Genomic DNA, 15875 nt, shown 5'->3' with positions numbered 1-15875 from the left:
AAAGTAGGGAGGTCATGTTGGAGTTGTATAGAACCTTGGTGAGGCCACAGCTGGAATACTGTGTGCAGTTCTGGTCGCCACATTATAGGAAGGATGTGTTTGCACTGGAGGGGCTGCAGAGGAGATTCACCAGGATGTTGCCTGGGATGAAACATTTAAGTTATGAAGAGAGGTTGGATAGACTTGGATTGTTTTCGTTGGAGCAGAGAAGACTGAGGGGCGACCTGATCGAGGTGTACAAGATTATGAGGGGCATGGACAGGGTGGATAGGGAGCAGCTGTTCCCCTTAGTTGAAGGGTCAGTCACAAGGTGACATAAGTTCAAGGTGAGGGGCAGGAGGTTTAGGGGGGATGTGAGGAAAAATGTTTTTACCCAGAGGGTGGTGACGGTCTGGAATGCGCTGCCTGGGAGGGTGGTGGAGGCGGGTTGCCTCACATCCTTTAAAAAGTACCTGGATGAGCACTTGGCACGTCATAACATTCAAGGCTATGGGCCAAGTGCTGGTAAATGGGATTAGATAGGTAGGTCAGGTGTTTCTCTCGTGTTGGTGCAGACTCGATGGGCCGAAGGGCCTCTTCTGCACTGTGTGATTCTGTGATATTGATCAAGTGAGATGAAGTAGGCTGGGAGGGGCCTCGTGTGGAGCATAAACTCAGGCATGGTCTAGCTGGGCTGAATGGCCTGTTTCCATGCTGTAAAATTCTTAAGTAAAATTTAACAAATCTGTCCAATAACAAGTTCCTGAATTCTCAATTTTCAAGTTCCTGTAAGCTGTTAGCGATCAGCTGGAGAGAACCTACCTGTCCGATCTCCCCCAGCACTCTGGTCTGAGACAAGCCAACACATTGATGGTGCGATGATAGGGGGAGCCTTCCAGGGGGCAGTACACTTGAACCACATGAATAAGGGGATTACTGCAATGTGTACAGTGAGGATACTGCATGCTAATGCCAGGGACACAGTCCTGTGAGAAAGAAAAAACAGATCGCATCACTGTATGAGTCTACAACATCTTCCATCTTCCCAAGGGCAGTTCGGGCTGGGCAATAAATGCTGGCCTAACCAGCGATGCCCACATCCTGTGAATGAATTAAAAAAACCTGATTGGAGGAGGCCATTCAGCCCATTGATTCAGTTCCATCATCCAATCAGAACATGGCTGCTCTGGGCTTCAACTCCATTCACCCACCTTTGAGTTTTCACATGTACACTGACAGCACCCAGCTATACCTCACCACCGTCCCTCTCAACCCCTCCCCTGTCTCTGATTTGTCAAACTGCTTATCCGAGATCCAGTACTGGATGAGCAGAAATTTTCTTCCATTAAATATTGGGAGGATTGAAGCCAATGTCTTTGGTCCCTGTCTCAAACTCCTTTCCCCGGTCACTGACTGCATCCCTCTCCATGGCAACGGTCCCAGGCTGAACCAGTCTGTTCACGGCCTTGGTGTTATATTTGACCCGGAGATGAGCCTCTGGCCACATATTCACGCCATCACTAAGACCACCTATTTCCACCTCTGTAACATCGCCCTGTCTCAACTCATCTGCTGCTGAAGCCCTCATCCATCTCTTTGTTACCTCTAGACTCGACTACTAAACATACTCCTGGACAGCCTCCCATCTTGTACGTTTTTTAAACTTGAGGTCATCCAAAACTCTGCTGCCAGTCTCTTAACTCGCATCCATTCCTCTTCCCTACCAGCCCTGTGCTCGCTGATCTACATTGGCTCCTGGTCAAACAACGCCTCAGATTTAAAGTTCTCACATTTGTTTACTAATCTCTCATGGCTATGCCCCCCACTACCATTACCATTACCATCTCCTTTTCTAACTTCCCTCCGAGTTCTCTACGCTCCTCTGACTCTGGTCTATTGCACATCACCAATTCCATTGCTCCACCATTGGAGGCCATACCTTCAGTTGCCTAGGCCCCAAGTTTCAGAACTCCCTTTATAAATCTCTCTGCTTCTCTCTCCTATTTTAAGACACTTTTAAAGCCATCTCATTGACCAAGCTTTTGTTCAGCTGCCCTAATATCTCTTTACGTGGCTCAGTATAAAATTTTATCTGATAACACTCCTGTGAAACACTTTGGAATATTTTGCAATGTTAAAGGTGCTATATAAATGCAAATTGTTGTTGTTGATACACCTGACTGGCAGCTAAGAGTCAGTCAGTCAGGTTGGTGTACACCTGAAGTTAATTACGGGGCAGACCAAATAAGGATGAAAATGAATGCAGGCACTAATCTTTCATTTGTTTTTCTATAGCGCCTTTCACATCCTTAAGCTGCCCAAAAGTGCATTACGACCAACAAGCTACTTTTAATGTGTAATCACTGTGGGCAGCCAATTTGTGCACAGCAAGATCCCATAAACAGCAAATGTGATAAATGACCAGATGATCTCATCTCCGTTTGTGGGAGCTTGCTGTGTACAAATTGGCTGCTGCTTTTCCTAAATTCCAACAGTCCAGATAGTGGCATAGTGGTATTGTCACTGGATTAGTAATCCAGAGACCCAGGGATAATGCTTTGGGGACAAGTGACAGCCAGTGGAATTTGAATTCAAGCAATAATCTGGAATTGAAAAGCTAGTTTCTGTGATGTTGACCATGAAATTGTTGTCGATTGTCATAAAAACCCATCTGGTTCACTAATGTCCTTTAGGAAAGGAAATCTGTCATCCTTACCTGGTCTGGCCTACATGTGACTCCAAATCCACGGCAGTGTGGTTGACTCTTAACTGCCCTCTGAAATGGTCTAGCAAGCCACCCAGTTCAAGGGCAACTAGGAAAGGGCAACAAATGCTGGACTTGCCAGTGACACCTACATGCCATGAACGAATAAAGAAAATACCAGGCTGTAACAGGGAACAACAATTTATACTGCACGAGAAGAGAGTGCTGATTGGTTGGCCAGCGGACATTCGGCACTCTTCTCATGTAGTATTAAATTGTTGTTCCCCCGTTAGTCCTGGTAATTTCTTGCTAGCTGTCCTGACGAGTGCCAGGTGAAAAGCACATCCCTTTTTAAGGTTTACCCGACTGATTCCTGGGATGGCGGGACTGACATATGAGGAGAGATTGAGTCGATTAGGATTATACTCGCTCGAGTTCAGAAGAATGAGGGGGGAACCTTGTAGAAACCTATAAAATTCTAACAGGACTAGACAGGGTAGATGCAGGAAGGATGTTCCCGATGGTGGGGGAGTCCAGAACCAGGGGTCACAGTTTGAGGATATGGGGTAGACCATTGAGGGCTGAGATGAGCAGAAATTCCTTCACCCAGAGAGTGGTGAGCCTGTGGAATTCACTACCACAGGAAATAGTTGAAGCCAAAACATTGTATGTTTTCAAGAAGGAGTTAGATATAGCTCTTGGGGTGAAAGGGATCAAAGGGTATGGGGAGAAAGCGGGAGCAGGTTATTGAGTTAGATGATCAGCCATGATCATAATGAATGGTGGAGCAGGCTCGAAGGGCTGAATGGCCTCCTCCTGCTCCTAGTTTCTATGTTTGTATTCTTTCTTGTTCCAGGACAACCCTGCAGGATTGGTTGGCAAGGCCTAATGGCTTATGTAGAGGGAGGCTTTTTACAGAGGTTGGCAGTTAGCATAGCAATGGTCCTAGCACGGGAGGAGACCATTCAGCCCACTGTGTCTGTGCCAGCTCTCTGAAGGAGCAATAGAGTTGCAATCACAAACTGCAACATTAAAGACAAAGCCTGTTTATTTTAAATGGTGGAGATGATGAATTATTGCAGGGCGTACGGTTAAAAATTTTAAGGGTTTATTTTTCCACTGTTTCTCACTAATAAAATATGAAACCTCCCTAAACTAAGGTTTGTTTAAAAAAAAAACTTCGAGCCAGCCAGGAGTCGAACCTGGAATCTTCTGATCCGTAGTCAGACGCGTTATCCATTGCGCCACTGGCCCGGCTGCAAAACTCTCGCTCTAGGATGGCCTTAAGAGGACACGTCATTCGCTCAAGTCCCCGCCCCTTCCCTTTGCTGAATGGGGTCCGATCACGTGCTTTGGAACCTTGTGTCGGCGGAATGGATACACCGCGTTCTACCCGTAGCGCCGCTCCCACCCCGGGTCCCTCCGCCGCCCCCTCCCTCTCCGCCTCCGCATCTGTCTCTCACCGGGGTCGCTCCCGCTTTGTTGGTGTCCCAAGAGCAGCGGCTCCCTCCCTCGATGGCCGCGTCCCGAATCCCCAGTAAGACGGGCCGCCGGGGCTCCGGGCCGGGCGTGCAACTCATGCTGGTGTCCTGGTGTGCTCGGGGCGAGGGGGCGGATGCCAAGTGACTTTGAGGGTTCGAATCCCGTCCAATCAGCTCGTATTTTAAACCCTGCAATACATTTATATTTTTGTGCAACCTTTTTTATAGTTTATTCTGTGCAGTCATCACATGCATGATATATATTTTTAAAATGTTATTCAAAAAATGGATGTGTGTTTATCTTTGGAATGTTAGAAATTGCACTATTTTCACATCCTCGCCCCCAGCCAATGACCTGGAGATTTATAATTCTCAATGAAACCCAACCATGAGGCCCCAGGGTCCCAGTCCTTGTCTTGCTTCTGTTCCCCTACCCTGTACTCCTAGTATGTATTGACATTGCATTAAATGCAGGACTGCAGAGCATCTCTCCACACTCTTGGCAATGGGTGGTAATTAGCTATTGTGGAGGTAGTTTTTGAATTGTCTGCCCAGGATAAAACTTGCCCGGTCCTCACATGAAAAGGACAATTGGTCAAGGTGCATTATCTGGGTGTCCTGCTACATGAATCGCAAAAGGTCACTATGCAGGTGCAGCAAGTGTAGGCCAATGGAATGCTGAACAGAAACAGAATTACCTGGAAAAACTCAGCAGGTCTGGCAGCATCGGCGGAGAAGAAAAGAGTTGACGTTTCGAGTCCTCATGACCCTTCAACAGAACTGAGTAAAATTAGGAGAGGGGTGAAATATAACAAGGCAGGAGAGAGATACGGAAATCCTGTCGGAGAGCAGAGCAGTACTTCTTCAAGGTAGGCATTTCTTGAAGAGGAGTGGCAGTCAATTAAACACAGAGATAAAAACAAAAAATTGCGGATGCTGGAAATCCAAAACAAAAAACAGAATTACCTGGAAAAACTCAGCAGGTCTGGCAGCATCGGCGGAGAAGAAAATAATTGACGTTTCGAGTCCTCATGACTGTTCAACAGAACTGAGTAATATTAGGAGAGGGGTGAAATATAAGCTGGTTTAAGGGGGGGAGGGGGGGGGGGGATGGGGGGGTGGGGGGAGAGAAGTTGGGGGGTGGGGGGTGGTTGTAGGGACAAGCAAATGGAATGTTGACCCTTGTTGCAAAGGGGATGAAGTCTGAATGTCGGGAAGTATCACAGCAGCTGTGCTCAGCTGTCATGAAGACCACAGCTACAGCACAAGTCTGGAGTGCGGTGGTTTTTTTCACCCTAGCTTGTTCCATTGAGCTTCCAGAGGATGTTCACTTGTGTCTTGGTCTTTTGCGCAGCCTCATAAGGATAACCTCTGGAACTCTGAGATCAACTTCAGTTCAGTGGTTACCAGTCCTCTCAAATATCGCCCTTCCCTCCATTTGACAGAACGCAGCAACACGTAGAAGAATAATTCGCATCAGCAGCAACTTGGATCTCCCCATCCGTAGAGACCTTCAAGACCTTATGATGTTTTACTGTGTTAAAGGTGCTATATAAATGCAAGTTGTAACATTCAGGCCATGGGTTAGAAAGTGCAACAGGTGACTCCCCGGTGGGAAGAGGTCCCACGGACTCCTGCTGCACTCCAGTTCCTTGCTCCAGCACAGTAGCAGCAGGTCAATGGACCAGGGGATGGTGCCCAGCACCCAGTCTAAGGGTCACTTGGCACCCCTATTATACAAACTTTATAGCAGAAATCATTGGTCAGGAGCAGGGACCCTGATGTTTTTTAAACTGCCTCTCCCTAAGCCAAGGGCCCTGAGATGAATTGTAGTGTCTCTCCCACTGCCTTAACTAGTACTGGACCTGAGTGGCCTTGGAGCGGGTGAAATGCTGATTCACCCGAATTGAAACCAGAGCTTAAAGGATTAATTAAGAGGACAGGCTGCATAAACTTAGCTTGTATCCCCTCCAGTTTGGAAATTTGAGGGGTGATCCGATTGAGGTGTTTGGTAAAAGGATTTGATAGGGTAGATAGAGAGAAACTATTTCCTGGAGAATCCAGAACACGAGAACATAGTTCCCCCTGCCCCCTCCCCTCACCTCACCCCCAAAAGGGGGAGTCCCATGGGTTGGGGAGTTCCTGTCGGGGGTGTAGTTCCTTGGGCATGGGAGGAGTCCTATGGGGTGGGTAGTTGAGGGGCTGGAGGGGCTAACCCTGGTGGGTCAGGGGAGTGTGGGAGTCCTGTGGGGGGGGGGGTGGAAATAGTTGGCTGTGTGGGGATAGCCCTGTGGGGGTGTCAGTCTGGGTCTTTATAATAGTTACCCAGAAGTTAGAAGAAGTTTTAATTCTTCTAACTTTCTCTGAGTGATGATTAATGTAACCCAGTCGGAACCATCTGAAATTTGTGATTTAAATCACATTTTTGGATGGTTCCCAGTCCCCAAAGGAAGTTTGCACTTCTGGGCAATTGCTGTACAAACCTTAACGTGTGAAATTCCAAGAGGGATTCCCCAGCGCATCCTAGGGGTATTCCCCCCAATCTGAAGTTAGGGAACTCGGCGATTACAGCCCATATTAGCTCACATCTGTACTTAAAGGACCCACATTACATTTGCCTACCTTTTTTTTCTAATATATAAAGCATTTTCATGTTAACTTTTTATGTTGATTACAAGGAGAGATTGGATAAGCGAAGATTGTATTTCCTGGAATTTAGAAGGCTAAGCGGTGATTTGATTGAAAATTTCCAGATATTAGTGAGCAGATAGAGAGAAACTATTTTACCTGGTTGGGGTATTGAGGGCCAGGGGGCGTGGTCGAAAAATTCGAGTCAGACCTTTCAGGAGTGAAATTAAAAACACTTCATTCACACAAAGAGCAGTAAGAACATAAGATATAGGAGCAGGAGTAGCAGAGGGTTGGATATGTCCATGTTGAAGCCGCACTGTGTGATACAGCTCGAGTCCGAAACCCCTGAGACTGATTGCATTTCAGTGTTTGGATATGTTCGGTTTTTAGGTCCTGGTTAGGATGAAGTGGTGACTTGCGGAAACCTAGCTGATAGTGAGGAGCTGGAGAGGAGGTTTTGTGTTTCTCAGTGATCTTTAAACAGTTTGTGATGTAGGGGGAAAGCAGCCTCTGGCACTTGGCACATTCATAGCTATACTCTCGAAGGTCTGTTGATTCCATTTGGATTGGTTATCATTATTTGCCCGAGGGGCAGTGTTAGTTTCCATGATAGGGTTTGGGACAGAAGCAAAGCTCCCTCAGCAGCCGGGCACAAGGTGGGGCAAACAACGAGACCTCCCCCACTAAAGGCCGGCCGCGATCGGCGAGGTTCGAGTTGGCTTGGGTCAGGGACTTCCCGCGCCAGAGGTTGATGAGGTTCAAAAAGAGGGCGGTTTTTGGATGTGTTTGGTTTTTGGATTTACAGGTAAACGATACTTGATCTGTATTACTAATGACTACACAATATGTCTTTGTGAAACCCCTCCGTCCACGAGTTAAAATACAAACACAGACTTGTGCCTTTGTTATTAATATTGTAGCGTGTGATTTTAAACCTCAGTGTGTCATAAAACCTATGAACAGATAAATAAAAACATGTTCACAACTTTCATCCTAATATTCTATATTTATTTTTATATGTTCAGTACTAGTACAATTGGATGTTTAATTCATAGTCTGTGCTGTTTTTGCTGACCTCAGCTAGTTCTACAATATAATAATCCCGGTTTCTAGTTACTTGTCAACTAAAGTCCAATTCAAACATCCATTTGGCATCACTTTCCTCCTATTTTCCCTGTGATTTCTACCAGGACAGGCCATATATCTCAGATTAATTAATATGTGAGCAAGATATGTCAAACTTCAGATTGTGTGAGAATCTATGTGTGTGTGTGTGTGTGTCAGTTTGTATTTCTGCTGGTTTGTGTGGGCAGGTGTGCACTGTGTTTGTATGTGTATTGGTACATTTATGTGTGTGTGTTTATGTGTGTGTGTTTGTATGTGCGTGTTTGTATGTTTGTGTGAGTGTATGTGCATGTTTATGTGTGTATGTGCGTGTTTGTATGTTTTTTGTGTTTGTATGTTTGTGTGTGTATGTGCATGTTTGTATGTTTATGTGTGTGTGTTTGTATGTGCGTGTTTGTATGTTTGCATGTGTGTTTGTATGTTTTTGTGTTTGTTTGTATATGCATGTTTGTATGTGTGTTTGTATGTGCGTTTTGTATGTTTGTATGTGCATGTTTGTAAGTGTGTGTTTGTATGTTTGTGTGTGTGTTTGTACAGATGTATGTTTGCCCTCCTGCCCACAAAGTTAAACATTTCTTGACATGCCAAACATAGAACTGAATTGAAATGAGCTTCAAATTAGATTAATACTTTTGCAACTATTTTTGGAGGTTTGTTAGACCAGAATTTGAGCTTGTCCTTCTTTAACTTTTTGCCTAGTTGCAGGGTCAGGTTGAACTGCATGTATTTTTCAGAGCCACCATTCATCGGCCAAACTGGTAAGTCATTTCTGTTGGGATTCCTGCAAGGAAGAGATTGCAACGGCTTTTATTAGAACACCAAGCGTGTAAGGTAACTCAGTCACCCCAACACCCCTTCCCTTTCCTACAGCATCTTTTTGTGCAAACTCAGGGAGTGCAACTCCTGCCCTTTACCTCCTTCCCCACCATCCAAAATCCCAAACCACTCCTTACAGGTGAAACAACGATTATGTGCACTTCTTTCAATTTAGTACACTGTATTCGCTGCTCCCGATGTGGTCTCCTCTGCAGTGGGGAGAACAAATGCAGACTGGGAGACCGCTTTGCGGACACCTCAGTTCAGTCCACATGCATGACCCTGAACTTCCTGTCACTTGTCATTTCAATTTTCCACCTTCCTCCCACTCTGACCTTTCTGCTCTTTGTAAAACAATGTATTATTCAATTTATTTTAACGTATCAATCACTTTTTAACCAAATGTAACTATGGTAACATTGAACATCGAAGAGAAGCACACCTCTCGCTGACCACACATTGTGGGCAAAAGGCTCCTCCTGGGGGAAAGATCTATATAGACACTCCCCCTGTCCCCAGTGGTAATCAATACAACAGAATATTCAACCAACCTCACCCTCTGTTTTTCAACACTGCTGGGAGGCTGCTCCAGTGATGAAAGAATTTCTTCCCCATCTCAGATCCCTGTTGAGATCGATCATTTTAACCATGATTCTCAATCTGTCAGTCTCCCAGTCTGGCTTCAGATCCCCCACTTTGATCAACAGCATTTTGTGCCTTATTAGCCAATTACCAACCCCGATCTTTGCCACAATGTCCCACTCTGCAAATTATTCTTCAGAATTCTGCAATTCACCGAATCATCTTCATCGATCTCCTCTGAACTCTTGAAAACACATCATTTGTTATTTAGGTAACTCACAGTAGCGAGTATACATTGGAAATACAGAGTTTTACAACTGGAGTAAAAACTGTCACCCTTTGGGAATTATTGGATTGTGGAATAAGTGTTCGATCTTTGGTTGACGTCCTACTTAAAAACCATAGCAAAGGAGTATAAATTGGGTGTTCTGTGATTTGAATAATGGGGTGTTGATGTTCTGCCATTAGGTGCCACTAGTGAATTTATTATATTATTATTCACAAAGAATGTTGAAGATATCTAGAGGCAGAACTTAGTCACTGCACTGACTGTTCCTGCAGTTTGACCCTTTAAATGGCTGTGAGGCATTTTGGAAGGCCCTGTGGCCATGAAAGACACTATATAAACACAAACTTCCCTTTCTTCTTTCTTTCTGGTTCAATCAGTGACAGGAAATTCAAAGTCCTCGGTCTCTATATTGGTCGTGATTTCCCATTTTGGTATCAAGGTGCCCTGATAAACTAGCTGGGGTAAAAAGGCAAATGCCATTAAGAGGTTTAAATGAATTAAAACCTTACCCACTCCATGCAAATGTACTCCAGTATGACATCATTGCCTTGCTGAGATTCTTTTCTCCTTCAGTCATGTTACCTGTTTAATAAAGTCACATCATCACAACCTTCATTGCTGGCCTGGTTCAATGAATTAACACACTGTGCTAACAGCTACACCAACAACCAATTTAAGATAATCGGTCAAACCCATAATGTGGCTCATTTACACTTACTAGAAGTGATGTACAGTCATAAGCCGGGACCCGTTCTCTGCAAACAAAAGGAATATATTCAAGCCTTGCACCTTTTTTTTAATTGCCAGGGAACTTGGGGAGCCTATAGTTCCTTATTGCTTTCTCCATGACAATGTCTGAGCCAATCAGAGTCGACTTGCCAACCAATCAGCACTCTTTTGCCCTGTTGCATCAATTGTTCTGATTGTTTGAAATTTGGCGTTCTTGCATTTGTCCTGATGAGTGTAAGACAATAAGCTTCGGCAACGCATCTCTCTTTTCAGCGATACACTGAATACACTGTCATTCTACCACCGAGAAGGACAAGGGCAGCAGATAGATGGGAATACCACCACCTGGAAGTTCCCCTCCAAACCACTCACCATCCTGACTTGGAAATATATCGCCGTTCCTTCACTGTCACTGGGTCAAAATCCTGGAACTCCCTCCCTAACAGCACTGTGGGTGTACCTACACCACATGGACTGCAGCGGTTCAAGAAGGCAGCTCACCACCACCTTCTCAAGGGGAACTAGGGATGGGCAATAAATGCTGGCTCAGTTGTGCCCGCATCCCACAAACAAATAAACAAAAGGTGTTACGTGTGTGAATGTCACCAATCCTGTCAGGCCTGTTTACGTGTTTGCTGTGATTTAGCACTCCCACATTTTATTCAGAAGGTTGTGGGTTTGAGACCCATCCTAAAGACTTTAACAAGTGATTCAGGCTGATACTCCAGTGCGGCATTGAGGGAGTGCTGCACTGTTGAAGATGTTGTCTTTCAGAAGTGATATTGAACTAAGGCCCTGTACACCCTCTGGGCAGATGTAAAGGCAAAATTTTGGAAGAAGGGGAGATCCCCCTGGTCTCCTCGACAATACTTATCCTTCAACTAACATCACAAAACAGATTAATCATGGAATCACAGAACCTTTACAGTGTAGAAGGAGGCCATTCGGCCCATCGAGTCTGCACTGGCTCTCTGAAAGAGCATTCTACCTAGTCCCACTCCCCTGCCTTATCTACATAACTTTACACATTGTCTCTTTTCAGGTAGCAACCCAATTTCCTTTTGAATACCTCGATCGAACCTGCCTCCACCATCCTTTCAGGAAGTTTGTTCCAGACTCCAACCACCCTTTGGGTGAAAAAAATTTTCCTCACATCACATTTACTCCTTTTGCCAATTATTTTGAATCTGTGCCCTCTAGTTCTTGATGTTCTCTTGAGTGGGAACAGTTTCTCACTATTTACCCTGTTCATACCCCTCAGGATCTTGAATACCTCTATCAAGTCTCCTCTCAGCCTTCTTTTCTCCAAGGAAAACAGTCCCAACCTCTCCAATCTATCCTCATAGCTACAGTTCTTTATCCCTGGAATCATTCTTGTGAATGTCCTCTGTACTCTCTGCAATGTCTTCACATCCTTCCTCAAGTATGGTGCCCAGAACTGGATGCAGTACTCCCGATGAGGCCCAACTAGTGTCTTATACAAGTTCAACATGACCTCCTTACTCTTGTGCTCAATGCTCCTATTAATAAAGCCTAAGATACCATATGCTTTATTAACTACTCTCTCTACATGCCCTGCCATTTTCAATGACCCATGCACATATACACCGAGGTCCCTCTGTTCCTGCACCTCCTTATTCTTCCTGCCAAAAAGAATCACTTCACACTTCTCTGCATTGAACTTCATAAGAAGGATTCTAGGAAGGGGATAAACCAACCATGGTTAACCGAGGAAGTTAGGGATAGTATCAAATTGAAAGTAAAAACATACAATGTGGCAAAGATTAGTGGTAAGCCAGAGGATTGGGAAAGTTTTAAAATCCAACAAAAGATGACCGAAAAAGTAATAAAGAGGGATAAAATAAACTTTGAAGGCAAACTAGCAAGTAATATTAAAATGGACAGTAAGAGCTCCCTTAAATATATAAATAGGAAGAGAGAGACCAAAGTGAACATGGGCCCCTTAGAGAATGAGCCTGGGGAAATAATAATGGGGAATGAGGAAATGGCAGAGGGGTTGAATAAATATTTTGCATCAGTCTTTACAGTAGAAGCCACTAATAGCATTCCAAAAATACTAAATAATCATGGCGCAAAAGCAGGGTGGGGTGGGGTAGGAAATAAATACAATAACTATCACTAGAGAAAAATTAATAGGGAAACTAAAGGGGCTAATGGCTGATAAGTCTCCTGGACCTGATGAGTTGCTTCCTAGGATATTAAAGGAAGTAGCTACAAGGATAGTGGATGTACTGGTAGTAATCTTCCAAGAATCCTTAGATTCTGGAAAAGTCCCAGAGGTTTGGAAAACTACCTTATTCAAAAAGAGAGGGAGGCAAAAAACAGGCAACTGTAGGCCAGTTAGCTTAACATCTGTCATTGGGAAAATGTTAGAGTCTATTATAAAGGATGTAATAGCAGAGCATTTAGAAATGCATAATATAATCAAGCAGAGTCAGCATGGCTTCATGTAGAGGAAATCATGCCTGACAAATTTATTACAATTCTTCGAGGAGGTAACAAGCAGTTTAGATAAAGGAGAACCAGTAGATGTAATATATTTGGGTTTCCAAAAAGCGTTCGATAAGGTACCGCACACAAGGCCACTTAATAAGATAAGAGTCCATAGTGTTGGGGGTAGTGTATTAGCATGGATAGAGGATTGGATTACTAATAGGAGACAGAGAGTTGGGATAAGGGGGGGCATTTTCAGGATGGCAACCTGTAACTAGTGGAGTGCCACAGGGATCAGTGCTGGGGCCACAATTATTTATAATATATATTAATGACTTGGATGAGGGAAGTGAATGTACTATCGCCAAGTTTGTGGATGACACAAAAACAGGTGGGAAGGCAAGTGGTGAGGATGACACAAGGAGTCTACAGAGGGATATAGACAGGTTAAGTGAATGGGCAAAAATTTGGCAGATGGAATATATTGTGGGAAAATTTTAGATTATGTACTTTGGCAGGAAGAATAGAGGAGCTGAATATTATTTAAGTGGAGAAAGACTGCAGAAACCTGCAGCACAGAGGGATTGGGGTCCTCATGCATGAATCCCAAAAAGCTGACATACAAGTTCAGCAGGTAATAGGGAAGGCAAATGGAATGTTGGCCTTTAGTTCAAAGGGAATGGAGTATAAAAATAGGGAAGTCTTGCTAAAATATACAATATAAAATATACAAAATATACAATAGACCACATCTAGAATACTGTGAACAGTTTTGGTCCTCTTATCTAAGGAAAGATGTACTGGCATTGGAGGCAGTCCAGAGAAGGTTCATTAGGTTGATCCCGGGTATGGAGACATTTTCTTATGAGGAGAGGTTGAGTAGGTTGGGCCTGTACTCATTGGAGTTTAGAAGAATGAGAGACGACCTTATTGAAATTTACAAGATTCTTAAGGGGCTTGACAGGATAGATGCTGAGAGGTTGTTTCCCCTTGTGGGAGAGCCTAGGTCCAGAGGGCATAAACTCAGAGTACAGATTTAAGACAGAGATGAGGAGGAATTTCTTCTCTCAGAGGGTAGTGAATCTGTGGAATTCTTTATCGCAAAGGGCTGTAGAGGCTGGGTCGTTAAGTATATTCAAGGCTGAGATAGACAGATTTTTAATCAGTAAGGGAATCAAGGGTTATGGGGAAAAGGCAGGAAAGTGGAGTTGAGGATTATTGGATCAGCCATGATCTCATTGAATGGTGGAGCAGACATGATGGGCTGAATGGCCTACTTCTGCTCCTATGTCTTATGGTCTTATGGCCCTATCCACCAACATGTCTATGTCCTTTTGAAGTTCAAGACTATCCTCATCACAGTTGACAACTTTTCCAATCTTTGTATCATCTGCAAATTTTGAAATCATGCCCTGCACACCACAGTCTCGATCATTAATATATATCAGGAAGAGCAAGTGTCCCAACACTGACCCCCTGGGGAACTCCACTACAAACATTCCCCCAATCTAAAAAACAACCATTTATCACTACTCTCTGTTTCCTGTCACTCAGCCAATTGCTTATCCAAGTGCCTACTTTCCCTTTCATTCCATGAGTTAGAATTTTGCTCACAAGTCTGTTGTGTGGCACTGTATCAAATGCCTTTTGAAAATCCATATTCACCACATCAACAGCGTTTCCTTTATCAACGTTCTCTGTTATCTCCTCAAAAACTCCAGCAAGTTAGTTAAACATAATTTTCCCTTAATGAATCCATGCTGGCTTTCCTTAATTATCCTGCACTTGTCTAAGTGACTATTGATTTTGTCCTGAACTATAGTTTCCAGAAGTTTCCTCACCACTGAGGTCTGTAGTTGTCGATTTTATCCTTGCATCCCTTTTTGAACAAGGGTGTAACATTCACAATTCTCCAGTCCTCTGGCACCTCCCCTGAGTCTAAAGAAGACTGGAAGATGATCACTAGTGCCATTGATGACAGTGTGCTGTTTGTGATTGGCTGCTGTGTTTCCTACACAAGAACACAAGAGATAGGAGTGGGAGTAGACCATATGGCTGATCGAGCCTGCTCCACCATTCAATACCATCATGGTTGATCTTGGGCTTCAACTTCATTTTCCTGCCTGCTCCCCAGATTCCTTAAATCCCTGAGATCAAAACTCTGTCCATCCCGGCCTTAAATATATTCAACAGTGGAACATCCACAACCCTCTGAGGTAGAGAATTCCAAAGATTCACAACCCTCTGAGTGAAGTAATTTCTCCTCATCTCAGTCCTAAATAATCGGCCCCTTATCCTGAGACTGTGCCCCCGTGTTTTAGATTCCCCGACCAGGGGAAACAACCTCTCAGCATCCACCCTGTCAAACCCCTTCAACCTTGAATGTTTCAATGAGATAACCTGTCATTCTTCTAAACTCTAGAGAATGTGAGCCCAGTTTACGCAGCCTCTCATCATAGGACATCATCCCAGGGACCAATCTAGTGAACCTTTGCTGTACCATCTCCAATGCAACTATATCCTCCCTTAAAGGATTACATGACAATAATGATTACATTTCTAAAGTTCCTCACTGGCTGTGAAGCCCTTTAGAATGTCCTGAGGTTGTGAAAGGCGATATAGAAACGTAAGTCCTTTCTTTCTGGTACCTCGTGGATCCATTTATCATGTGGCATCCCGGATAATAAGTGTCGGCAGAATGTTCAACCTATGAAGGCATCACAGCTGAGCCGACTCCACCCCCAGGGGTGTATATTATACTGGGAGTCACTGCATAGCAACTTGAAGCAGCAATCTGTATAACTTTGGGACACTGAGGCCATCTGTTTCTTAATTGTAGAAATTACCGGCTGAGACCAGGGCTCAAAGCTGGAGCGATGTTGAGTGGTGGCCCCCTACCCCACCATGGAACAGGAGGAGGTCAGTTCCTGAATACTGATGCTGTTCCACCATTCGCTTAGACCATAGCTGATCGGCATCTCGACTCCATTTAGCTGCTCTTAATCCTTAATACAATATTGTATTAATATCCCACCCCAACTTAAACTTACCACATTTAAATTGGGCAAATAATCTGATTTTAAGT

General features: G+C 44.2%; 2 protein-coding genes and 1 non-coding gene across 3 annotated transcripts in view; all 3 read right to left on the bottom strand.

Annotated features, from left to right (window-relative positions):
- Positions 1-4347, bottom strand: part of pdcd2l (programmed cell death 2-like) — a 20540-nt gene extending 16193 nt beyond the window's left edge. Inside the window, exons 1-2 of the mRNA XM_078544678.1 lie at positions 4147-4347; positions 802-965 (exon numbers count right to left, since the gene is read on the bottom strand). Of these exons, the coding sequence (XP_078400804.1) occupies positions 802-965; positions 4147-4263 (281 nt within the window). The 5' untranslated portion in view covers positions 4264-4347. The remainder of the gene's footprint in view (positions 1-801; positions 966-4146) is intronic.
- On the bottom strand, positions 3865-3937 carry trnar-acg (transfer RNA arginine (anticodon ACG)). Its single transcript has one exon. It is a non-coding gene; the product is annotated as a tRNA-Arg (tRNA).
- A 3437-nt stretch (positions 4348-7784) lies between the features above and the next one.
- The window catches only part of LOC144682241 (pyrethroid hydrolase Ces2e-like), a 28204-nt gene continuing 20113 nt past the window's right edge, over positions 7785-15875 (bottom strand). The window contains exons 12-13 of the mRNA XM_078544677.1: positions 10117-10189; positions 7785-8701 (exon numbers count right to left, since the gene is read on the bottom strand). Coding sequence (XP_078400803.1) covers positions 8539-8701; positions 10117-10189 — 236 coding nt within the window. The 3' untranslated portion in view covers positions 7785-8538. The remainder of the gene's footprint in view (positions 8702-10116; positions 10190-15875) is intronic.

Source organism: Cetorhinus maximus, chromosome 6, assembly GCF_964194155.1.
Source record: "Cetorhinus maximus chromosome 6, sCetMax3.hap1.1, whole genome shotgun sequence".
In the NCBI taxonomy this organism is placed as follows: Eukaryota; Metazoa; Chordata; class Chondrichthyes; order Lamniformes; family Cetorhinidae; genus Cetorhinus; species Cetorhinus maximus.
The sequence above is the reverse complement of the archived record's forward strand: the minus strand, read 5'-3'. Positions and strand labels throughout refer to the sequence as shown.